Raw genomic sequence first — 25,002 nt, 5'->3', positions numbered from 1 at the left:
AAGTTTTGAGAGGGTAGAATAAGTTTAATGTGTTCATGTTCCAAAATCTGAGTTTTCAGCACATTGACAGACTTGAGTGGATGCCTCACGCCAGGCAGGAGCTGCTATCAGAAAATATCTCCAAAGGGTATGACTGGATTTTAAAAAAAATGGACAGAGCATAAAAGGGTATATTGAATATCTGGTATTTTTCAGACCAAAAGTGATGTAAAATATATCAACATAGGCTTATTGTGTAATTTATGTGGCCTGATACAATGAGGGTAACTTTTAAAATGTATTTGGGGGTATTTTTCTAAATCCAGGAAGTGATGTCAAACCCTCACCTACATATAGAGACTCAGCTTCCTTCCTGAAAAGTTAAACTGAGTTAAGGGTGAAAACATGTGCTCTTGTAGTGCAGGGGTTCTACATTCTCCCCTGATCCTGCAGCCTGGACGAGCACCAGCATCGTTTTTTGCTCAGAGGAGATTAGAATAAACACAGGTCTCAAACACACAGGTGTGGGACTTGAACTACTAGGCTGGAAGGAGTTATTGTGACAACTTAGCTGTCAAACCGAAACATGCTCATCATGCTCATGTCTTGAACGGATGAGAAAATGTATTCTCATCAGTGACTTCACAGATTATGAGCTCGGACATGTGCAAACGTGTCTCGACTACAAACATTCCTGAGACGTCTAACTCCAGCAGCCCCTCGGCTTTCTGTGTCATCTTTGGGGATTTACATCTCCTCGTCTGTCCATAAAGGTGAAACTGCCTGTCCTCTGAATTCTTTACATTCCCAGTCTGAAAAAAAAAAAAAAAGTAGTGAAAACAGCTGCTTTCGCGTAGGATACTTATGTACGCTAACATGTAATAAAAAACATGGAAGAGTTAATTTTATAAAATGGTTTTGGTGACTGAATACTACCCGGCAACAACAATGATGTCAAGACATGGAGAAGAAAAAGTAACATAGATGCATTAAAATTAACAAATGTGAGCAATACTGGCAATTTGATCAAGGTGGTCCTTTCCACAAAAGACCAGTCCAAAAAAAAAAAAAAAACTACATATCTAACATGTTTTAGTCCCCGCTTGAGACCAGGGCAATAATCCAGTCCACTGATCAACAAACATGTCCCAGTGTTTTTCTGCTGGACCTCTTGTCTCTCCTGGATGGTGATGAGCTCAGGAGAGCAGCTGGATAACTTCTCTGGCTCTGTGCGCCCTCTGCTGGACAGCGCTGTCCTCAGGCGCCTGTCCTGACTCCTCGACCAGGACCATGGCCTTCTGCACTGTGGTGTCCCTGGCTCCTCCACGAAGCCCCTCCATGTACTGCAGCAGCACGGAGAACTTCTCATCTGGAATCTGACGAGTTTTTTTAAAAGATCACGTTGCTTGAATTCTTTTGTCTGTCCAGTAGTTTACATATAGTTCTTGTCTAATAAATGAGCAATTCAGTAAATAAATAGTAGATATTGGGAGTAAGTATACATTTTACTGTATTTCTAAAACAATGTAATTGTAAAGGGGAGAAAAAATGAGTATATTTAAATTTATTTAAGGGCAGCTCATAAAGAGTGATACTGCAAGACCCACACAAATGTGGTGAACTTCAGATTTATCTTTCTCTTCCACTCAAGTGTTTGTAACAGCTCGACCACGCTATAAACGCAACCCTAAACAACGTGTCATTATTCTATCTGAATGGAGATTAGAGAGTGGGTGTAACTCACACACTAAGCAAACAGGAAGACATAGGTCTTAGGTCAACATCTTCGTCACGCTAAACCTCAGCTGAGGAAGAAACAAAAAAGCCCCACATCATCAAGAGCTCACGTAGGTTAATGTCACCTTCTCAGAGTGAAACATGTGCTGCAGTAACCACGTCTGCCTGGTCTTCTGGAACTTCCATTCTGCACGGTTTTCAGCCCAGCTGCAAATACAAAACCAGTGTGAGCTGCAGATGTGGGCTGTGGTATTATATGTTAACTACTACACAAAGCAGATAAGAATAAATAATTAAAAAGAATGTTTGATACCACAGTTTGCTGGGTTGCTTTATAGTGCTCAGTGTATTTTGTTCTGCCATATACATTTACATATTTATTATATAAAGCACTTTATGTTACATTGCTATGTATGAAAGGTGCTATACAAATAAAGTTTGATTGATTTCCCACAGTGCCAATTGATAGCATCTTTCATGAGACCCTACCTGCCTGATGAGCACAAACATCTTTCAAACTCAATGGCCTGAGTTTGTAACACAGGCTTTCAGTTTTGACCCAAGCTGAGGTGACCCTGATGACATCATCGGGGTTATATTCTCAGACTTTGGGGAGCTTGTGCAGAGCCACAGGGGACCGTTTGGACAGGCTGGTCTTATGACCAGTAAGGTCAACTTCACGTGCACATCAGTAGGACTTCCCTTTCAACAACCAACCGACACCTCTGACACATTTTCAAAGAATACAACATTTTAAGATTCACCAGGGTAGTATTTGTTTTGGGGGCTGTACTAAATTGCATTGCATTGTTCAGTTTGTGCTCAGTTTGTGTTCCCGTGTACATGTTTCTGAGTATTTTTACTGTGAACTGAAAGGGAAATTCATCATATTTAGTGCCTTCAGCAACACCCGTAAAGGCACACTATGTAGTATTTGTCAGTTGCTTTTTGTAAACACACCATTCAAAGCTGGCGAGCGAGAGAGAGAGCGGCTGTGGTCGAGCGAGCTCGAGAGTGAATGAAGAGAAGGATCAACGTTAGCGGGAACAAAGCAGCGAGTCAGAAATAAATATGCAACGTTATTTACTGACTGTTTCATGGTGGTTATGTCCTACAGCACAGATAAACACAAGCCTGCGGGAAGGTGCCACATTACTGGATTCTGTGTGAATGCAGCCGTTGTACTGTGTGTGTGTGTGTGTGTGTGTGTGTGTGTGTGTGTGTGTGTATCCTGGTATTTATCACGTTGTGGGGTCAAAAATCTGTTTACACAGTCACATTGTGGGGACTCACCTGCCTTATGGGGACAAAATGCAGGTCCCCTTAATGTAAATCATTAAATTTTAGGGTGCAGACTGAGGATAGGCTTACGGGTTAGATAAGGTTAGGTTAGAGGGTTACAGTGTTAGTGGTTATGGTTAGGGTAAGGCTCCAGGAAATGAATTTAAGTCTATGTAATGTCCCCACAAGTGATAAAAACACGTGTGTGTGTGGCTGGCTTTGCCACACCCTCAGTCAAACAGACCTGCAGCTCCTTAAAGGAGAGACATATAACCTGATTGCTTTTATAGACTCCTGACCTCACACCCTGCACGCTGTTATTGATTGGGGGGCTGCGCACCCACTGCCCAAAGGTTGACGTCCAGAAGTGTCCTCAACACAGCAAAACAAAGAGAAACTACAGGCAGAGGGACAGGGTCACCAACTGACCACAGAGTGTGAGAATACAGGGCTGTGAGCCCGACATGGTGGTCTGCAGGTAGCAATCCTGGCTCCCTTCCTCTTCAGCCTCTACGCTGCAGACTCTGCAAACGAATAAGCTAACTGCTACCTGCAAAAGCTCTCTGACTGCAGCCACCATCCTCATCACAGATGGATATGACAGGGAGTACAGAGAATGGACACAGGGATTTGTGGACTGGGGTCAGTGGAACATTTTGTCTTCTGAATCCACATCACAGCTTAAATATCTGAAAAGTAAATGCAAAGATTGCATATGTACAGTGTTTCTGAGCTATCTACTCCTGATTCCTGGCTCTGTGGATAAAAACATGGGCAACCAGACTTTGGATGTTTGGTTTCTTTCATGAGAGGTGATGACATCATAGCAGGAGGCCTGTGCTGTACTAAATAAGGGTGGCTCTTACCAGGTGAGGTAGTCCAAGGCCTGCTGAGGAGCAGTGGGTTCAGACGCTTCCGTTTTCTCCGTCACTCCCTCTGCTTTAAGCCTCTTTTTCTCTTCCTTTTTCAGGACCTTCTTCATCTTCCTCTCCAGGACCCGCACCTCCTCAGGGCTCAAGTCCTCCTCTCCTTCCAGCTTATGTGAGCCCTCTGGGCGACAGGGCGGATCTGAAATCTGTCACACCAAAACAAAACAATGGGAGTTATCTGGATCAGCAGACCTTCCTTTGTAGACTCTTATCATTTTCTGTGTTGGTGTGAAACTAAATAACTCACAGTGACTGATCGAAAGATAAGAAAAATGTTGCAACAATCGTTTCACTTTGTGTACATTCACCGCCATTTCCTGCCAATTTTCAGTATTTTACAGTTTTCTGGGTCAGTGCAGAGCTGATCCTCCTCGGAAAATAAAATCTGATGTTCTGCTGCTCTACTGCATAAAGTCATATGAAAGATAAATGCACTTTTCTGGGTTTAGATCACTTCCTGTTCAGCTGTAGCTCAGAGGGACGTTTCCTGTATCTACAGCCTCATGAGGTCAGCATCATAGGCATTTTGACTGTGTGGTGAAGTTTACTGCTGTGTGCAACATCCCTTCAGCGTTGCATTGGAGTGCACTCATGCAAGATCGCACAGTTTAAAAATAACCACCTGTTCAGGTTTCAGGTTTTTTGTCAAATCATACAGAGGAGACGCAAAAAAAACAGGTGTTACGTGAGTGGATTTTGAATCAACAGAAAAAGTGTATTTCAGTTTCATGATGGAGAAACTTTGCTGGGAGCCAACGTAACCACAGAGAAAAAGAAAAAGCAGGGTGAAATTGACTATCTCTCTCCCCAAGCTTACTCTACAGCCAACCAAATTTAAGCCATTTCACTTCTGCAGCCAGTAACTACGGCACGACTTAAAGGCCGCGTTTAACTCTCAAGGGCAGTTAAACAAGGGATTCAGTATGCTCTCTGATTTAACAGACCTCAGTCTGCACGGTGATGAAAAAAAAAAAGGAGGGAGGAGAGATTTTGATCACATGGCCACGAAGTCACTCTGAAAGTATGCTGGCAGCGCATCGCCCGCAGAAATATAGAAGTCCTTCACAGTGAGGGATCCATGCAACGAGCATCGTTTTGAGAGCTTCGAGTCGAGCTGGTGAAACCAAAACAGAAGAGGAGCGGTTGAGGAAAGCAGAAGATGGTAAGTGGAAACATGTGTTTTCAGTGAGCAGGCAGTTCCCCACAGGGGAACAGACAAAGGCTGGCCAACAGGGACATGTGGTTGCAGAGGAGATATTAGAAAGAAAAGATTTTTCTATCAAATCCAGTCACTGATGTCTATATATTTAGACATCTATAGCCATGACTTCCCTGTGAGTTCAAATTTTAGCTCAACTGTGAGTTCATTTAGGAAGGAAATGCAGCTTGTGTTGTAAGAGTTCGTTCCTGTGGAAAACCCATTTAGTGATTCACAGGCTGAGCAATGATCAGTTTAACGTGCATTAAAAACAGCTGAGAAAACTGAGCTGATTGACTCGTCTTTGCGCGCTAACAGAGCAGTTGATTTACAGACGCCCGGTGTTGAATACTTATCTGAACTCTGACAGTTCAGTAGCTCGCGGTTCATCTCCCGCTGAGAGGAAACGCTCGACAGAACAGTGGAGAGTGATGTTGCTGTTGATCTCATCAGAGGGTGTTTTTGTCTTCTCATTTCCAGTCGACTCAAAGCCCGGACTTGTTGCCCACTGAGGGGAGCACCACACCTACATTTTCTAACAGTTCCACCACCATGGTCACCTCCATTTCAGCATTCCCCTTCAGTATTCAGTTGGATAGAATTGCAGCCAATGACATAACCTCCAGAGCGAACTATGTCTACAGTTTCTTGGCTGGGCTGGGCTTCGTCGCAAGCTGCTTCCTGCTCTACAGCTTCATCCAGACCTACAGAGCCCAGAGGCGGCTGGCCTGGCTCGACTGCCTGCTCTGGGCCTTTTGTGGCATCCAGCTGCTGCTCCTGCTCCTCTCCCTGCACGCTGTGGCCTACAGACCTGACCACCTGCGCAGCACAGGTTTGGGCTGCGCCGCTCTCTCCTTCACCATCAACACAACCTCTCTGGGCGGCCTCTTGGTCTTAGTGCTGATGGCCTACGTCCTAACTCTGGATCCACCATCCCACGCCCTGCTGAGGAGGCCTGGGGTCTGTGTGGCCCTGGTGGTCCTGACTTCTGTCCTGATTTCTCTGCTGCTGGCTGGGCTTCGTGGACCCCACGGCGGTCTGCAGAAAGAGGGCGTTTGTGTTATGGATCCAGTCAGCGCCGGTGTTTCGTACGCAGCTGCTCGATTGTGCCTGGCTTTTATGATTCCCTACATCCTCCAACTGGGACTTTTGGTAAGCGGCTGCGTCCGGCAGTGGAAATCTAAAGGACGATTCCTTTCCGGCTCCGAAGAGGGTCCTGTGTTCCTGACGGTCGCCGGGGTTATGTTTTTCTGCCAGCTCTTCTACAGCGTGGCGCTGGTGAGGGGAGCACAGCTGGAGAGGGAGGGGAGGGAGGGGCTGAGCCATCACGAGCGAGCCTTCCTGAGCGTGGCCGAGTTTGTGTTCTTCTCAGGGAGTAGTGCCAGCCTGCTGCTCGTGCTGTTCATGCACAGGCCGTGTCGAGAGAGTCTCCACGGAGTGTTCAGGCAGCTGAGGGACTGCTGTCGAAGCCCCGGGCACACGCAGCCCAACAGAAACATCATAGCCCCCCACATCGAGATCACAGACACGCTGCAGGACATCGAGTCATAGAGGACAAAAACTCTCTCATCTCTAACAACAGAACGCTTCTGACACATCAAACAAAAGACTCTGGAGATCTGATATATGAGACGTATCCTCTAAATGCTTTTGCTGTTTATTTTGATCTGAAGTGACAATGTAAATGTTTTTACATCCAGGCATTCTCCTTTTTAGTGTCTCCTATGACGGAAAGTTTGCAAAACTATTTTTCAAATTTCATTTTTTTGCATTTTTACAAAAAAATAAATATTTTGCTGAGAATTGCGTAACATGTCTGTGCAGTCTTTACTGTTACTATAGTAACTGTACAACTATGAATAAGACAGTTAAAAAAGGAATAACCCTTGGTAGTATATTCTAGTTTATATATGTGGAACCTGCTTTTGGACACACCTCTCTTCTTGGGAATCAGACTCCATTTATTAACATGATTTGCACAAAAGCTTGTTCAGACGAAATGCCTGGAAAAACCTCTGTAATTCCCAGAATGCCACATGGGAAACATTTAGTCGAGGAAAATAAAAAGGGGATTCTAAGTTTAGTCCAACAGCGTCAATATTCTTCACGTCATTACTTTTAAAGCCGTTAAAGATCCAACTCAAGCCAGACAAGTGACACTGTGAACTTTCCGACGCCTTTCAAGAAAGTGATGGGCACCAGTTCTAGGAATAGCTGACCTGCATGGATTACATGTATTGTATTGGTGCCAACACAGAGTGGCACAACACCAGGGACCAATAGGAAAGTTAATACAGGAGCCGAGTTACATAAGATACTGGCATCATGCGAAAAGCCAGACCTCATTCACACTGTGTAAAATCATAGGAGCAGTACTTAAAAGTAATGGCTCTAATATGTCTCTCCTTAAAGTGAAATCACACGTTCACTGAATGCAGAATGCAATGCGTTACACCATTAACATACGGTGTCAAGCAGCTGCCTGGAAACCAAAACCAAAAGCCAAAGTGCAGCTAATTAAACCGCCTTTTTGTGTTTTAAGGAATCTGAAGCCAGAAAAAAATGAAGTGAGACAATCCACGCCCGTCCCTCATCTTGTTTTGTGTAAATACACTGTTATTCTGTCTTCGCTAAGAGTCTCCTGACTCCCGTATTTATATATTTTAACATTCTACAATGATAGTTGCGTTCACTCTTCAGTGCCTGTGTTGTCCAACTTGACCCAATTATTAATTCAATAAAATGAATAACTTCCATATTAAAATATATGGTAGGTGTTCAATACTTACTATATTATTAATAAAGTGACGTGAAGCTATGACCGTTTTCATGTTTGGCTAAAAAGATACCTGTGTGTGCACGCGCCTCCATCGTACCTTTTTGTTTCTAGCCATAAGTGGTGGGTGGCACCACGACACATCCCTACACTTACTGTGACACCTGCTTTCATAGTCAGCACCATAAGGACATGGAGGGTTAGGAGGAGCGCAATGCAGTGCAAGGAACCTGAAGTTTACGGTGAGTTTCAGCTATTTTACATGAACGTCAAAGTATGTGTCACAACTGAAGTCATTTCAGAGCGAAATGACTTGCAGTGTCTTATACTTTTCATCTTTTTGTACATTTTATGGCTTTGATAGTGGATAGCAGGGAGATAACTGCAGTTAATATCTCACACAGATGATAGATAACATGTCTGTACCATGAGTGTAAATACAGTTTTTATTCATGGACAACGTAAAAGCAAGGACTCCAGCTGTTTTGAAAACTTCTATGTTGAGTATTTACAGCTAACATCCTTACCTCAGTTTGCTTTGTCGTCTGTGTTTGCTCTGTCACGTGTTTCTTCTTGTTCTTCTTGTCCTTTTTCTGTTTTTTATCATCTGCCGTGAGTGTTACAGGAGGAATCTGTACCGGAGGCTCCTGAATGAAACGAAACGTTCATTATTCATTCTTTTCTGCATTTTCAGGTTGTGTCATCTAAAAAACAGGCAACAGGACAAGAGGGGACAGAGAGAGAAAACAGGCTCAACATGCAACGAGGGTCCCAGCTGGGCTTGAACCAGGGACACTGCAGTATATGGTTGCTGCCTTAAACCTTGAGACTAGCAGGGTACCCCACTATGACAATTTGGCATCCTCATAATGAACTAGAAGAATCAAAAGAAGGACGCATCATCACTTTATAGCATTCTTTCTTAATCTCAATTCTTAAACATAAATTTTAAAACTAAATAGAAGTCTTGAGAAGCTGAAAACAAGCTGTTGACTTACTGTACTTTCTGTCTAGATCAAAGAGTGGCCATCAGTTCCACTATACATCCAAGAAGACCTCAGTACAGACAGAGGAAACTGATGGCACCACAGACTCCACAGAGGCTAAACACTTGTGGAGAACTAACAACTATGCCAACTTAACACTAGATTAATGCAAGAGTGGAATACGGACATGACCATGTATGTGGACTACAGAGTCATCACTGAGCGTAACCTGAGCGTTCAGCTAAATGTCTCACAGATGGCAGTCGTCTCTGGTTTTCTGCAGGAGGCTTCAGAGAGCCGTCGGTGTTATATCATTAGCCTCCTCCTCTCCAGCCTCTACGTTATATTCCTGTTCCCTCTCGGCCTCATTGGGAACATCCTCATCTTAGTGGTCAACCTGGACCACAGGGGCCGCATGACAGCCCCGGACCTCTACTTCGTGAACCTGGCTGTGGCTGACCTCGTCCTGGTGGCTGACTCTCTGATCGAGGTGTTCAACCTGAAGCAGGGCTACTACGACATCGCTGGCCTCTGCACCTTCATGAACCTTTTCCAGCAGGTTAACATGTACAGCAGCGTCTTCTTCTTAACCTGGATGAGCTTCGACCGGTTTGTCGCACTGACCGGCTTCATGGAGCGCAGCATGCTGCAGGCGCGCCTCAGCTGCTGCCTTATCTGGGTGTCCTCGTCTCTGTTCACCGTGCTGCCTTTCGCCATAGCTCAAAGGCAGCACGCTGGAGAACTCACCTTCTGCTTCGCCAACGTGACCCAGATTCAGTGGCTGGAGGTGATGCTGGGTTTCTTGCTGCCTTTCTGCGTCTTGGGTGTGTGCTACTGGAGGATAGCACAGGTGCTGCAGCAGAGTCAGAGGGTGCAAGGCAGCCCACGGCAGAGACCCCGCAGGCAGAAGGCCCTGCGGATGATCTCAGCAGCTGTGTTAGTCTTCTTCCTCTGCTGGCTCCCGGAGAATGTGTTTGTAAGCGTGCACCTTCTACGAGGCCACGCGGACGGCGGCACACTGTGGCAGGACTACCCCCTGACAGGTCACGCTGTCAGGCTGGCGGCATTTTCCAACAGCTGCCTCAACCCACTCATCTACAGCTTCCTCGGGGAGACCTTTCAGGATAAAGTGAGGCTTTTTCTCAAGCAGAGGTGCCAAGCTGCAAAGGGCAGCCCCAGGAAAATCCATCTACGCACCAGCTGCAAGCACATGCGTCCATGCAACATGTGACCAACCACGCCAGTCCACACATTTGAGCTCTAAAATTGCTCCAAAAACTGTTATACTCCACTCAGATAAACACCAACTGCAGTTAATATCTCACACAGATGATAGATAACATGTCTGTACCGTGAGTGTAAATACAGTTTTTATTCATGGACAGCGTAAAAGCAAGGACTCCAGCCGTTATGAAACCTCTATGTTGAGTATTTACAGCTAACATCCTTACCTCAGTTTGCTTTGTCGTCTGTGTTTGCTCTGTCATTTGTTTTTTCTTGTGCTTCTTGTCCTTTTTCTGTTTTTTATCATCTGCCATGAGTGTCACAGGAGGAATCTGTACCGGAGGCTCCTGAATTAAATAAAATGTTCATTATTAATTCTTTTTCTGCATTTTCAGGTTGTGTCATCTAAAAAACATGCATGGGCACAAGGGACTGTGCGACTCACCTCCACTTCCATCTTCTTCCTTTTCTTTTGGACTTTACCGTCCATTATTTCTTCCACATGATCCTTGTTTGCAAGTGAAGTCCACTTCTTCTTCTTGGGTGGGTTTGCATCTGGTTTCAAAGATTTGTCTTTGGCCATGAGTTAATTTACTCCTGTAAACAAAAACATGAGCAATTTAATTAGACAACATACACAGACATTCTGTATGCTGTATCAACTGGATGCTTGTTTTTCCCATCTGCTGTATTAAACATTTCTGACACTGACACGGAGAAATACAAGAACATATTGACGTAATTTACAGAACAGCTGAATATGAATACTATTATAATAAATGTATAATTTCATGCAAATCCCTAACTTCATGCTACTACCTGTGCGTATCATTAAGTAGAGGAATATGTTTGATTTCACTGAATAAATGTAAGCAGTTCTTCACTGTCCAGAACACAAATGTTACGCTGGGCACTATGCTTTCTACGGCCACCATATAAAAATGCTATAAACACTAAAACTTAATCACGAACTAAACATTTCTTTTATCACGTTGGTCTCAAATACAAACTTACTTAACTGAACAGCGAAAAAACGTGCCGTATTTCAGGAGACACACACCAAGCATGGGAACGCAACCAGGAAGTTATGTCGCCAGGACGAAGCATGATTGGACAGATATCTCTCTTCGTTTTGTGATTGGTCCATTGGCGTGGCCCCTTCAAAGACCCTCGAAGCATTAAAAGAAACAGTAGGAAGCAGCGGATTTAATGGAGCACCTTGTTGAGTTAATTTTTGTCCTTGGTAAAATTATTTGACAAAACAATTTTACTTCAAGGTCAATTTAGTAGCCTGGAGAAAATGGAAATGTCAACATTTACATCTTCATTACAACTGGGCAAGATCTAATATTATCTACTAATAAAGATAGTATAATCGAAAGCTTCAGAACGGCCCTTAAATGGACCTTTAGGTAAGATTGTTATGTCAAAACATGTAAGCTATGCTGAAAAATAAATAAAAGGACATTTAATTTGAGGAATTCTGCAGAAGTGATTTCAGACTTTCCTCTACATTTTAGTGGAACGGTCCGAACCAGCGTTCAACAGACATCGGGAGGAATTCAAGGTTGCACAACGATGTGTTACATGACCTAGCCAAGGTGCGTTTGATAATGAAGAAACACTTTTCTTTGACCTAACGTTGTGTACCCTAACATGAACAGTTGTCCGAGATGTCCACAACGGTAGGACGAGTTTTCACCGGTCTGACACGCTCTGCTTTCAGTCGAAGGGTATTTATTCACAACGCATCTTCGACCGAGAGGTGAGTGTGTAAATCTGTGGCAAGCTAACAGAAACCATGCTCAATCTGCAAGAGTGGTGTGATATGACAACGATTGTAACTGGATTATGTGTTACACCCAAATCTGTAACCCACAGATTGTGTCAGCTAATATTAATTTTAACCTATGATGTCACTCATAGTGCATATTTTTAATAGCTGTGTTTTCCACAGTATTACAATCCTGACCCTGTAGACACAAGTAGACTCATAAGTTTTGAAATCCAGTTATATAAAGTTCTATTTGCAGAGTGTTACCAGAGTTTTTCGTGAGAGTTAATGTGTCATTAGATGACACATTGTGGAGTTGGTGTACTGACAGTGACTTCAGATATATTACATCATGAGTTTTAACTTCTTTCAAGTCTTAAATTTATAACTTCGATCATGTTAAATAATGGTCCTGTCCACGTCCTGGTCAACTATAAAGGGTAGAAATTAAAATTTAGGTGAATAATTGTACAAAAAATATTTGAGGCCCATATATCTACCATAAGTCCACAGGTGGGCTGGTTGATTTATCAGTCCATAACTATTAAATTCCTGGACTTAATCAAAAGTCATAAGAAAAGAATGTAGTCCTACATTTAAAATCTTGCATCAATGAAAGTACAGAAATATTAACAGCAACAGCCTGTTAATGCTAAATGAGATTATTATTGGGTTATTAGATTGTGTAAGGAGCAAGTGGGTAATTTGTCGAATTTGAATAAACGTGTGTTTTGTGCATGAAATCTAAATGTGGAAATTCAAGTCCTAAAATACAAATACTGAAGTACAAGCACATAATTATTACATATGTAAGTACAACATTTCAGTAAATGTGGAAAGTTCCTTTCCAGTCAGTCAGTCAGTCAGTCAGTCAGTCAGTCTCAACTGATTTTTATTCTTCTTTGTCAGCAGACTGAACAGCGTGCGGTCACTACCTCTGAGCTCTCAGAGGTCAGCTAAGTCCACAGATGTCGATAAAGAGGTGAACAATGAGCCGATCAAATTCTCCACCAGCAAAGCCAGTCACAAAGTCTGGAAAGTTGATCGCTCCTTGGGCAGTCAGCATCAGCGGCCCTGGTGGAAGGTGCTCCCCATCAGCCTGGTTGGCATCGGACTTCTTCTGTGGTGTGTACTGAGAGAGGAGACGGACATCGATGCACAGTTGAATGAAAATTTGTTGAAGAATTTACCAGGCTTTCTTCCAGATGAAGAGGAGGAGGAAAATAAATAAAACTAACAAATCTGGGACTCAATGTATATAATTCAGGCTGTATTTATTATGAAATGTCTGTAGTAGTGTTGGCTGTCACCAACTCATTGCTCTGATTTCACTGAAGGTGCAGTGAAGCCATCCAGTTCATGGAAACATGGATTTTTTTTTAAGCAAATAATGGAAACCATACACTGCCTCAAGTTGGTGTTTGAATATGTGGATTAAAATGCCTTGATTTGAGCCATTGAACTTGGTTTAGTCTATTGTTGGAATTTACATATTAACTGTCTTACATTTCTCAGAAGTATGTCTTACAGCATGTGTTTTCCATGATCAAGATTACTACTCATGGGCAATTTTGTCAAGTGGAGGAAATCACCCCTGATGCTGCCTGTGTCATCTATCAGGGAAAGATTATGGGAGGTTGCACTGGAGGAGGATATTAACTATGCTACAGGTCATCTCAGCCTCTGCTACCTTTATATGACTCACATTTACTGAAAATAGTGGTGATGTACTCCGATCCTGATGTTAAACATTTGTGGGGAAAAAAAAACATTAGGCCAAGAATTTGAGGTAGCGGAAAGTTTATTTACAGCACAACAAGAAATCCTATGACATGCACACACAGGATTAAAAGATACAGATACTAAAACAGATTGCAAACCTGAGAAAGGCAGTGGAATATTTTGTTTTCAGGATGTACAGATGTGAAGCTCTACTCTACAGTCAACAGGACAGTTGGAGAGGAAGTCAAGAGTGAAATGACAAATTAGGTACAAAATAAAAACATGCCTGAAACTACAGATGACAAATTAGGTGGCACACATGCTGGTAACAGTTCAAGATTTACAAAACAAACCCCAGTCAGCCCCACCCACCCCCCCACTAAAAAGACAAAATCCAAATCATTTATGCGCGCTCTCCTCTGATTCGCCTGGCCAGCTGAATGTCCTTGGGCATGATGGTCACCCTCTTTGCGTGAATGGCGCACAGGTTGGTGTCCTCAAACAATCCGACCAAGTATGCCTCACTGGCTTCCTACACAGGGAGAAGAAAGATGATTTTTAAACAAACCAGATGGAAAAAACATAACTTGTTACACCAAGCAACCCCCTTATTGTGTGTGTGAAAAGACTGTCTGCCGCACCTGCAGGGCGCCAATAGCCGCACTCTGGAAACGCAGATCCGTCTTGAAATCCTGGGCAATTTCCCTGACAAGACGCTGGAAAGGCAGCTTCCTGATGAGCAGCTCGGTGGACTTCTGGTACCTACGGATCTCACGAAGAGCGACAGTACCAGGCCTGCAAAGACAACGACAAACCACACACGTTCAGGTTTTTTGGAGCATTTCAATCACAGCTACAAGAAGAAAGAAAGAAAGAAAGAAAGAAAGAAAGAAAGAAAGAAAGAAAGAAAGAAAGAAAGAAAGAACACATCAAAAATGTAGAGCTGGAACTTGAGACTTATTGTAAGAAATCGGCATGCTAGATCCTGGGAAAAACAATGGAGGTATGTCTGTACCTGTATCTATGGGGCTTCTTCACTCCGCCGGTGGAGGGCGCGCTTTTCCTGGCAGCTTTGGTGGCCAGCTGCTTCCTCGGCGCCTTTCCTCCGGTGGATTTACGAGCGGTCTGCTTGGTACGAGCCATACTTTACCTGCGAGTCTAAAGAAAATAAATAAACAAAAATACAAACAGATGAGACAAACGACTTATATTTCATGAAGGGCGGCTCTCAGTAATCTCTTTAATAAACAGGTTTACAGCTTCAGTTTAGTATACACTGTGGCAGCTTTACCACCGACAGTCAGCTACGATCCGCGTCCTCATTAAAGAATATAAACCATTTTCTGACATTTTCACTTTCGATAAATCCACAAACACATAAAGCAAATATTATTATATATAATATCATTTGTCAGTGGGACGCTGCTTTAAATGCAGACGAGGTACGTCTGTCGACACACCAATGGTTGAAATTTAATAAACAAGCCTATACAAAGCACCGCCACCATTAAGCTACAGGGGACACACACGTTTCTTTGCTCTCGTTAGCAAGCAAATTTAAAGCTAGCATGGACGGCTGCAAAATGGCGCCAGCTAGCCACCACAATGGTTTAACGTTACATTAAGACATAGTTGCACCGAAGCCAATTTGGTATACAGCCGTGTGAGAGGATCAAACCTTGATTGTATGTTCAATAACAATATCACGGATTTCTTGGTGAGCAAAGTTTGTTCAGAGACCCTCAAAGGGAGCTAACAGTTAGCCAACTTGCTATAGCGCGCGCCGTTTTGTTGTCAATTGGATGACGATTGACACTGGTCTAACTGTATTTTAACGTTTTTTAACGACTTGGAAATCAAAGTACACCATACCGTTAATGACTACCAACATCGAATAAAGAAAAACACAATACTAACAATAATCGCTCGTACGTTACCCTTTGTGTTTATTTTTCCGGGAAGACTGTGTTTCCGTCTTGCGTGTCGTATGACTATATTATCTGAGGTCGCAGGAGGTGGTATTTATAGTTTGAGAGGAGCGGCGCTTGAAGTCCCGCCTCTGAGTTTACAGGATTGGTCCAGAGTATGGTCCCTGACAGAATGTGATTAGTGGAGGAAAAAAGGAGGATCGGTGCTTCTGGATTTGAAAAAGATTGGGACAAAACGTGATCTCGACAAGTTTTTACATTCAGTCATGAAACTGGAATTGCTTCTTCTTGGTCCGAACAATTATGGTGTTAATCTTTGGTTCTACATCCTTAAAATGTGTCAAATGATCTCTTACAATACGGTGCTCACCGACCATATCCATTTCTTTTAACTAAATGGAAGGAAAGGGAACAAAGCTGTCCTATGTGAATTTATCTCTTCACTTTAGCCTTTAACTAGCTGTGACTCTACTACAGGCCTGAAATTCTTACACTTTGCAAAATCAAGTTAACAAATTATATCACAACATTTGGCTGTAATCTTGAAAATAACAAAGAGCTCTGTTCCTGTCATAACACAAACATTAAACCTATAATGTGCACAAGCATTATATCCCTAACACAGCTTGTGCATCTCTGTACTTCCACAAATGGTTCAGGAAAAGACCTGAGTACCACAAACAAATTCAGCAACTGTGATGGATCATTGTGTTGATATGGTGTTTCAGTGTCTTTCTTAGCAGTACATCTACTTAGGAAACAGCCCCGGCAGACCTGAGATCTGCTCAAGAATCAGGCAACAAGTGTGAAACACAAACAGCCTTGTGTCTATGTTGAAAGAGGAGGGCTCAGCTGGAAGCTGTCACAGAGAGCACCCAGCCACAGACAGCCTGGTGACGAAATCAGCTTGTTTCATTGTCTGTGGAATTTCCCTTTCCTGTTACTAACAAGCCAGCTTTATTATCATACAGTGAGTGATTACAGCCTTTATTTAGTCTGTTGTGTTCGCTGCTGTTGTTTCATATTGCGCAACTTTATTGCAAGTTAATCCAGACCTTTATTATTTACCCATTTTCTGCCTCCTCCTTTCTTCGTTATTATTATTATTATTATTATTATTATTATTATTATTATTATTATTATTATTATTATTATTATTATTATTATTATTTATCAAGGACAAATATCAGATCAGTCTGCAGCTCTGTGTATTTTATTTATTTATTTTTTCTTTCTTTCTTAAGTCCTTTGTGAATCAATCCACTCTCTCAACCCACTGGGTCACGAGAACACCTTCAAGCGGAACTCGCGTAGCATTGGGGAAACCATTGCAGACGGACCGATTCTCAAGTGACACCGTGGGTAAGTGTCTGAAAACACCTCCGTTTCATGGAAAGACAAAATAGTAGTATTAATAAAAAGTCCCGACTAAAACGTGTTCCACTGAGTACGTGTATATCACTTCCGCCTGAGTGTCGCCTTTCAGCTGAAAACCTGCAACACTGGAAGAATGAGCATGACCGAGCAGCGGCCGCTGTTTGTCGGTACATTATGATTTCTTTATAAGTCTGAAGTCTGTTTGGTTTATTGTAAGCCGCATTTGGGGACAAAATGTGGATTCCTAGTTGAAGTTTGAGTGGGCAGTTTGTCTAAAAATCTCCCCCAGTTTGATTGATCTGAAATGAACTGGGTTCTGCTGTGTTATACATTTGTCTGTATCTGCTCTAATGAATGAATGCAATAAGTCAGTGGTGCTGATGTTTTTTTCTGTATGTTTACTCAACAGATAAAGAACCCAGATCAAACAGCTCTGCTCCTGTCCATGTCAGAGTTAAGACCCCCCTCAGGACTCACAGTGACAACGTCTTCAGATTTAATTTCTTCCCTGACAGTCCTGCAGTGTCTCAGGAGGAGACATCTCCATCATCAGACAGGACCGAACCAGCAGCAGGACAGATATCCTTTACAGGACAGGGCTCGGCTTTTGCCTTCAACTTTCAAATTCCTCCCGTTACACCTGTAGAAAACATGGAGACGATGGAGACCCCAGACTCTACTTCTCCAGGTATCCAAGAGGAAAAGCCTTCCCCTTCACAGGAGGTTAACTCTCCGCCTGAAACGCCAGTGCAGTCAAAAACCAAGAAGAAGAAGAAGAAGTCTGGAAAGAAAAAAACAGATAGCACCGAGCCACAGCAGAAGCCAAGTTCAGCTGAGGAGAGTCACAGAGATGAAGACACCGAGCTGGTGAGTGTTAAATGTTTTCCTTTAAAGTAATCATGGCGGCTTCCACTTAATCAGCTGATTTGATGTCCGAATGTCTTCCAGAGTGCAGAAGAGCAGCTGATCAGACAGCTGGACTGGTGCATCGAGCAGCTGGAATTGGGGATGAGGTCCCAGAAGGGTACACCAAAACAGAGTATGATGTTAACCTTCGACATTATTTGTTTACACACTTTACACGCACCTGTTCAGGGGTTTAATGCCGTGAATACACACTTGAATATAAAATATGTTTGGGATATGATTATTATTACTTCTATGTTCTGAGGTCCACATGTGAAGCCCAGTGTGAACAAAACCGAATATTTTCTCCCTGCAGAGGAGGAGGCCTCTCGTGCCCTGAAGACTCTACGAAGCTCCAAAGCTCCTCTGGCCAAGAAGAGGCAGGTGATGAGAGCCATGACCGGAGACTACAGGAAAAAAATGGAAGAAGAGAAGAGCAAGCAGTTCAAACTCATTCAGAGCGGTGAGTGTTTTGTTGATTTGAACAGTGAAAGCTGCTCACAGGAGGGCTGTTAATTGACAGATTTCTCCATTCCCAACAGAAACTACATCAGCTCATGTCAAGGCACATTCTCCAAAGAAGAGTGTTTTCCACCGCAGAGCCGAAGTCAGATCCCAGACGGGAGCCACAGAGGAGAACCCGCAGCAGCCCAAAGCCCAGGAAACAGAGCCGAAAGCACAGACTCAGGAGGAGACGCCAGCTTTTGTTTTTACTCCATCAAAGGAGCAGTTTCGCTTCAATTTTCTCTGATTTGAACCCCAGAGGACACGTTCCATCACACGTTATGCTGGACTGTGCCTGGACAGTCTGGTCTGAGCTGTGTGCTGAATATTCTTTGTGATAGAAACAACAAAAAGCACATGAAACAAGGGGCTGCACTGGAGCTGATGATCCAAAAACAAAGACATTTCTCATGTTCAAAATATTCAAATACTCAAACTCTTTAACTGCTGACTGTTTGTGCCATATTTCTAAATAAAGCATTTTGTATTTTTATTTGTATCATATTGTTTATATGTAAATTAGAAACTTCCAGTAAAGCATCATTTGTGATAGTTTTACCAAAGGCTTGTCTTGTGCAGTATAGCAGTATTTTTGGGATGGGGTCAAAAAGGTTCTAAAAGTTTGTTAATTGTGTCCTTTAATTAACAATAATAGCAAGAGTAGAGAAGGAGACATAGAAAAAAGAACAAATAGACAATAAAAAGGAATCCATCCATCCATAGAATCAATTATATACGTATATGTACATTATACACACAAAGTGTGTAAAAATAAAGTTGCCTTTTTGAAGGCTGGCTCAATTTCTCAATGGAAAATTTCTGAATTGCAAAGAGTAAAGGGTATAAACAAATGATGTTTAAGGTTAAACATCATACTCTGCTCAGTGTACCCTTCTGGGACCTCATCCCCAATTCCAGCTGCGCAATGCACCAGCCCAGCTGTCTGTTCAGCTGCTCTTCTGCACTCTGAGAGACATTCAGACATCAAATCAGCTAATCAAGTGGACACTGCCATGATTACGGCTGATTGGTTCCCAAACTTTTTGGCTTGTGACCCCTCAAAATTAAGTCATGTCACTACTTGTGACCTTTCTTTATGGATCTTGGTGTGGACAGGAGTGGTGAGCAAATCACAAATCTGAAACATAAATTGATTTCTTATCCCTGATCTGCTTTTTAAGGGTATCCTTTGATGGGACCAAACCCGAGGATATGAAACCCTAAAAACTAGAAAAAAAAACCCTGATACGTACAAACGCAAATATTTTCCAACAGTTCAAGATAACAGCGGCCAGACTTTATTAAATATATCAATATGTGTCCTGGTGAGAAACAGCAGCACCACTCTAACAGGAAAGGGCGGGGCAAGGTTCAACACGAGCACAATTGAGTGTGACACACAAAACAAAAAAAAAGTTTCAACCGCTGGGAAAACAAACCCTCGCTACCTGTTAGCTGTAAGTGTTTAACTGCTGACATTCGGCTACATCTTGAAATATTAGTTCAGGTTTTCTTTTGTCAGTTGACAATTTGAAGACTTAATTTTATTGATATTTTGTATGATAAGTCTGTGGTGGGGAAAAGTTCATACTGGCATGACGTTATCTAGCCAAGCTAACTGTGAGCTAGCTAAAAAAAGCAACTTTTCGAGTTAAAGCTAATAAATATATGAAGCAGCACTAGCCTTAAAGTGAATGCAAGTCCAAAGCTAGTAGTATTTGGTATTATTTGTATGTTTATCACACGCTAAACTCCACAACTTTGAGAACAAATGTCGCTGTCTGATATTCAGGCAGGTCAACGCGCCTTTAAAGTGTGAATGCAGCGCTTTCTAGTCCTGAACTCTCCATCTTTAACCTCTGTGCTCAGTCTCAGGGCCGCCTTTGTTCCCAGGCCTGTGGAGGGGCGACTACAGAAGATGTCTGAGCTAAGTGACGAAGCCAGTGAATCAGAGCAGCTGGGTGCCAGCCTCTCACTGTGGCTGGGCGACACTCTGGTGCGACCTGAGGAGCTGGATGTCCCCCTGGACCTCCACACCGCCTGCTCCATCGGCCAGTACGACGTGGTGGCAGAGTGCATCAAAAAGTGGGTGCCAAAATCATAACCATGAAAGCATCACCAGTGTTCAGCGTTTGTGGCACACTGTGTTGATTGATAACTATGATCTTGTGTCTTCTTCTCAGACGTGAGGTGGACCTGGATGGCAAGAACATGGGAGGATGGACCCCACTGATGTACGCATCCTACATCGGCCATGATAACATTGCAAATCTCCTGCTGGAGGCCGGTGTGGATGTAAATGCTGCCACTGCCAAAGGATTAACCCCCTTGATGCTGGCAGCAAGCTGTGGGAATGAAAGTATTGCATACTTCCTGCTTCAGGTACAAAACGCCTCTGTCAGACAGTAACAGCTAAAGCAGAACATGTTCAGATATATGATACCATGCAGCAGTGTCACACTTCACAGTGACAAGGTGGATTAAGTTAAATCGTGCAGTTACTGTTTGTTGCAGAAAAGCATTGCATTCATAAAAGGCAAACAACTATGTCGTAAACGTCTTTTCAGTGCAGAACGTTGCTGTTGCTGGCTTCTCTCAAAAACCCAGATGTTGGCTTTGACTGTACCAAAAAGCAGAAAACACTTTGATATTTTCTTGACAAGGTGTATGAAAGGATTCTCGTGTTTCTCAACCCCAAAAGCAAGGTGCTGAGTTGGAGCTGAAGGATTCCCGAGGCTGGACCGCTTTGTTCCACTGCACGAGCACGGGCCACCAGCAGATGGTCAAGTTCCTGCTGGATAATAACGCTGACACCAATGTCAAGTGAGCGTCTTCATTCATCCCCAAACTGCTGCAGCACTCCACTCCACAACACTCTTCATTTCCTTTTCTTTCATCCGCAGGGAGCCAGGGTCTGGTTTCACTCCCCTGATGGAAGCTGCTGCTTCTGGACATGAAATCATTGTTCAGAACCTGCTTGACCATGTGAGGTTACTTCCACAAATATGATGTCTACTACTCAGAGTCAGAGACACCAGGAAATGTGCATGTTAATAAGGGATGGGTTACACAGAGGGGTTAACGCCTTATGACATATTTTGTCTTAATCATTTACAGAAAGTTAAAGTCGATGACCGCAACGCTAAAGGAGAGACCGCCCGTGCCCTCGCCATGATGTACGGCTACACCAAGATTGTCAGCCTTATTGACTCACGTTCTCCGAGGATCAAACCAGGTGCTTGTTGAAACAGCTTAACTTCTCATTAGTCTTTCTTCTCTTGCTTTTCTGATTTTTTTTTAAAATTCCGTGTGTGTGTGTGTTCTGACTCGTCAGGACATTACGAAGACCTGAGCTCCTCCGAGGACTCGGACAGTGCACCGCCGAGGATAAGGCTGATTCGAAACCGAGCTAAAGGCATAAGCATCCATGATGGGCCCCAGGCCATCGCCAAGTTCCGAGTAGGAGGCACCAGCAAACTGTGTGGTAGTATCACATAAGACTTCCAGCCTGACAGCCTGTATCCACACCGGGTCACACATTAAGAGTGTAGAGGGTGTACAACCCTGACTCCAGAAAAGTCGAGATGCTGTGTAACATGATCCTGTTATACCCAATCATGATACTATGACCTGTCACCAATGAGCCTGTTTACCTGTGGAATGTTCCAAAGGTATTTTTGTAGCATTTTCACATCTTTCCCGGTCTTTTGTTGCTCATATTATATCATAACACATATTTACAAAAATCAATGAAGCTGATGAGATAACATTAGACACATTGTCTTTGCACTGTTTTCAATTGAATATATGTCAGAAAGAATTAGAGAATTATCATGTTCTGTTGATTATATTCGGTTGATTGAGACCTCGACTGCTTTGTGTCCAGAGCAAAGATGTTGTCACGGAAATGGTCACAAAATGGGACATTTTATTTTCAGTTATGACAGCTTCATTCTGTCCGTATTACTGCTGTCGTGCGTAGGAGACAGGAGGCTGTTTGTTCACTCTGCTCGTCTCCTCACAGAGCCTCCTGCTGTGCCGCCAGGCTACATGACGTTCCGTGATACGGGCGAGCAGAGCGAAAGCATCTGCTACCGTGACGTGACCTCACCCATCAATGAGCTGGACGGCCAGAGCAACAGCAGCAGAGGTGAGAAGCGCACGATTACCAGAGTTTTGTGACACCTGAAATGCACCACAGGAAATACTGCAGCAGGTATGATCGTTTATAAGCTGAGTCATGTCCAGAGCAATTCATTTCATATGGTACCGCCACAGATGACAGTCCATTCTTTGACAATGACATGCCCACCATGAGGAGCAGCAGCAGCAGCAGCGAAGGCCTGCCTCAAGTGATCGGGCTCAACTGGGAGGGTTCTGTGGAGAGTAACGAGGTGAACGCAGGAGCACAGACGTCCCTCTGCTTTGGCATCAAGCAGCAGATTTGATTGAGATGTTGCAGTGACGCGGCGTGTCTCTCTCCCTCTCACCATCAGGACTCGGACCAGTGCAAAAAGAGCAGCTCTCGCAGAGTCAACAAGGGCCATCACTCAAAAGGAAAGAGTCGCCACGGGAGCAACGATGCAGCTCACTCCAGTGGCACTGTGAACTGTGGGATGCGATCACATGTCGGTCTTCCACCCTCCTACACTGGTCCAAAGGCATGTCTGTGTTTGCTTTCTTTCTGATGCGTCAGTACTATGACCGGTGTGTGTGTGTGAGACTCCAGTTTCCTCTGGACTGTCTCAGGTTGTTGACCAGCCTTAAAACCTTCTGTTCTGTAGGATCTGGCAGAGTTCTTGGAACAAATCGGCTTCTCGAAGTATCTCCCTTTACTTGAGGAGCAAGACATTGACCTGCGGATATTTCTCACCCTGACTGAAAATGATCTCAAAGAAATAGGGATCACGTAAGACACTCCAGGCTCCTCTTTCCACCCAGCACACACACAGCGTTTGTTTTCCGATGGGGCGAAATGCTGAATCTGTTCTTGCTCTCCAGGCTGTTTGGACCCAAGCGTAAGATGACCTCGGCCATCGCGAGGTGGCACAGCAGCGCACGGCCGCCCAGCGATGCTCTGGAACAGGCTTATGCTGACCAGCTCGAGGCTGAGATGCAGGAGATGGCCATTCAGCTACACAAGGTACCCACAGATGAAAAACTCACTTCCTTAAAAATATTTCACAGCTCTGACTTTTCTCGACTGACGCACATTCGTCTGACTCTCTCCCTATGCAGCGCTGTGAGGAGGTGGAGAGCCTGCAGAGCCAAGTGTCTCAGGAGAAGGAGCTGCGCACTGTGATGGAGGGATGTCTCATGGAGGACAAGATGGCATGGAGGAGGGTCCACGCTGAGCTGGTGGAGAACCACCGCATGGCTCAGGAAATGAGCTCCACACTGGCTGAGTCCAGGGCCCACTGCACTGAACTGCTCTCCTGTTTCTCCACCGATGGGAACAGCAGCTCTCACACTGGTGTGGAAGACAAAACAGAGGGTGACGCTGGTGTTAAAGGTGAGTTGAGGTGTCCTGTGCTGGATAACACCTTTTAATTTGGTGATTAGAAACAAGTGATTTCACCTCTGCTTGCAGCCGGCGAGGGCCTGACATGCTCCAGTGTTGTAGAGCTAATAAAGAAGATGGATTCCCATGAAGAACAACTGGGTAAGATGGTGTCATGCTCAGTGATGAAAGTGGTTTTTGTGTCATCATCAGTGGAGTCTAACGCTGCTGCCTGCTTGTTTCACCATCACAGCGGGGATCCTGCAAACCATGCTTCAGAGTCTGAGGCGACTGAGCGCCCCCGAAAAAGTCTCAGATAGCTGGGAACGGCCTTAACCTTTACAGGTGAGTACTTACAACAAACTCACACTGGAGGGACGCAACAAGTGCTGGAAGAGCTCTACGGCCGGAGCGACAAGAGAAAATAACTTTTGTTTGTCTTTGAAGAGGCTTTTAACATCATTTGACGGAGGGTGACTGAACCACCCTGAACAATCTCACCGACATGAAAGATGGCCAAAGACGAGGCCGGCCCTGCTGGAGCAGAGCGGCTCGGGAAGCAAGGCAGCTGACCTGCTGCTCCTCTGCGATTGGCTGGTGGACCGGAGCTCGCCAGATGTGGACAAGGCCAAGGGCAACGGCAGCTACTGCAGGGAAATGACAAACAGGCAGGAGGGGCACCTGGCCCCCACACGCTTGTGCTGGTGTTGACTGGACTCCTGTAGTTGGGTTGTACGAATGCACAGAGAGGAGGAGGAGGAGGAGGAGGAGGGACTGATGGCGGATCAGAGGCTGTGATACTGTGAAACGTTTCTTACAAACTGTACGCTCTTCCTTTATGAAATGTGGCTTAAATTATGGTCACCAGCCGAAGAGGTACGTTTCATCCAAGTAGTCCAAGTTGAAATAAGTAGTTCTGCTTTGTCTGAATGAATTCTGGTATTTGTACGCTGTCACGTGTTTGAAAATGTCCTGCTGAATGCATTTTATAAGACCAGAGACATGTGTGAAACCTGTCAGTTACTCATCACCAGGGAAGATCTTTTCAAGCCGTTTTACTGTAATGCTGTAGACATTTACACGTGTAGGTGCAGAATTATGAATAAAGAGATTAAAAAAAATCAGAATTAAGTTTTGTTTTGTTTTTTTCTTTTTCAAACAGTTTCAGATTTCACTCAGTG

At 43.9% G+C, this 25,002-nt stretch overlaps 5 protein-coding genes and 1 pseudogene across 9 annotated transcripts; 4 read left to right on the top strand and 2 right to left on the bottom strand.

The window, feature by feature from the left end:
* Positions 1–7: 7 nt before the first annotated feature.
* LOC139349409 (uncharacterized protein C7orf50 homolog) lies at positions 8–11,199 on the bottom strand. 3 transcript variants are annotated; one of them, XM_070990176.1, is made up of 7 exons: positions 11,125–11,199; positions 10,556–10,707; positions 10,338–10,457; positions 8,428–8,547; positions 3,864–4,072; positions 1,842–1,923; positions 8–1,355 (listed from the first exon to the last, which is right to left on the bottom strand). In XM_070990176.1, exons 2-7 carry the CDS (start codon positions 10,691–10,693, stop codon positions 1,176–1,178), a joined length of 849 nt encoding a protein of 282 aa, XP_070846277.1. In that variant the 5' UTR covers positions 10,694–10,707; positions 11,125–11,199; the 3' UTR covers positions 8–1,175. The 3 variants fall into 3 exon arrangements, with proteins under 3 accessions (XP_070846277.1, XP_070846278.1, XP_070846279.1); XM_070990177.1 differs by lacking the exon at positions 8,428–8,547 and having other exon boundaries at positions 1,021–1,355; XM_070990178.1 differs by lacking the exon at positions 10,338–10,457 and having other exon boundaries at positions 1,021–1,355; positions 11,125–11,184.
* Positions 9,074–10,226, top strand: LOC139349996 (G-protein coupled estrogen receptor 1-like; annotated as a pseudogene).
* A 473-nt stretch (positions 11,200–11,672) lies between the features above and the next one.
* Positions 11,673–13,343, top strand: uqcc4 (ubiquinol-cytochrome c reductase complex assembly factor 4). Of its 2 annotated transcripts, none has more exons than XM_070990817.1 (2): positions 11,673–11,875; positions 12,797–13,343. In XM_070990817.1, the coding sequence occupies exons 1-2, from the start codon at positions 11,784–11,786 to the stop codon at positions 13,113–13,115; spliced, it is 411 nt and encodes a 136-aa protein (XP_070846918.1). In that variant the 5' UTR covers positions 11,673–11,783; the 3' UTR covers positions 13,116–13,343. The 2 variants fall into 2 exon arrangements, with proteins under 2 accessions (XP_070846918.1, XP_070846917.1); XM_070990816.1 differs by having other exon boundaries at positions 12,794–13,332.
* A 324-nt stretch (positions 13,344–13,667) lies between these two features.
* On the bottom strand, positions 13,668–15,607 carry h3f3d (H3 histone, family 3D). The gene is made up of 4 exons (XM_070990812.1): positions 15,544–15,607; positions 14,622–14,764; positions 14,248–14,401; positions 13,668–14,138 (listed from the first exon to the last, which is right to left on the bottom strand). Exons 2-4 carry the CDS (start codon positions 14,747–14,749, stop codon positions 14,010–14,012), a joined length of 411 nt encoding a protein of 136 aa, XP_070846913.1. The 5' UTR covers positions 14,750–14,764; positions 15,544–15,607; the 3' UTR covers positions 13,668–14,009.
* Positions 15,608–16,861: 1,254 nt separating this feature from the next.
* Positions 16,862–18,814, top strand: c21h8orf33 (chromosome 21 C8orf33 homolog). The gene is made up of 5 exons (XM_070990778.1): positions 16,862–17,078; positions 17,321–17,778; positions 17,860–17,950; positions 18,134–18,280; positions 18,360–18,814. The coding sequence occupies exons 1-5, from the start codon at positions 17,045–17,047 to the stop codon at positions 18,566–18,568; spliced, it is 939 nt and encodes a 312-aa protein (XP_070846879.1). The 5' UTR covers positions 16,862–17,044; the 3' UTR covers positions 18,569–18,814.
* Positions 18,815–19,722: 908 nt separating this feature from the next.
* On the top strand, positions 19,723–24,934 carry anks3 (ankyrin repeat and sterile alpha motif domain containing 3). 2 transcript variants are annotated; one of them, XM_070990811.1, is made up of 16 exons: positions 19,723–19,778; positions 20,191–20,406; positions 20,505–20,703; positions 21,023–21,144; positions 21,225–21,306; positions 21,439–21,556; positions 21,656–21,805; positions 22,346–22,471; positions 22,600–22,715; positions 22,818–22,982; positions 23,106–23,230; positions 23,323–23,464; positions 23,560–23,833; positions 23,912–23,983; positions 24,075–24,166; positions 24,269–24,934. In XM_070990811.1, the coding sequence occupies exons 2-15, from the start codon at positions 20,240–20,242 to the stop codon at positions 24,155–24,157; spliced, it is 1,941 nt and encodes a 646-aa protein (XP_070846912.1). In that variant the 5' UTR covers positions 19,723–19,778; positions 20,191–20,239; the 3' UTR covers positions 24,158–24,166; positions 24,269–24,934. The 2 variants fall into 2 exon arrangements, with proteins under 2 accessions (XP_070846912.1, XP_070846911.1); XM_070990810.1 differs by lacking the exon at positions 19,723–19,778 and having other exon boundaries at positions 20,123–20,406; positions 24,271–24,405.
* The last annotated feature ends 68 nt before the right edge of the window (positions 24,935–25,002 follow it).

The sequence above is a fragment of the Chaetodon trifascialis genome, chromosome 21 (genome assembly GCF_039877785.1).
Source record: "Chaetodon trifascialis isolate fChaTrf1 chromosome 21, fChaTrf1.hap1, whole genome shotgun sequence".
Taxonomy (NCBI): Eukaryota; Metazoa; Chordata; class Actinopteri; order Chaetodontiformes; family Chaetodontidae; genus Chaetodon; species Chaetodon trifascialis.
Note: the sequence above shows the minus strand (reverse complement) of the source record. Positions and strands in the feature narration are given on the sequence as shown.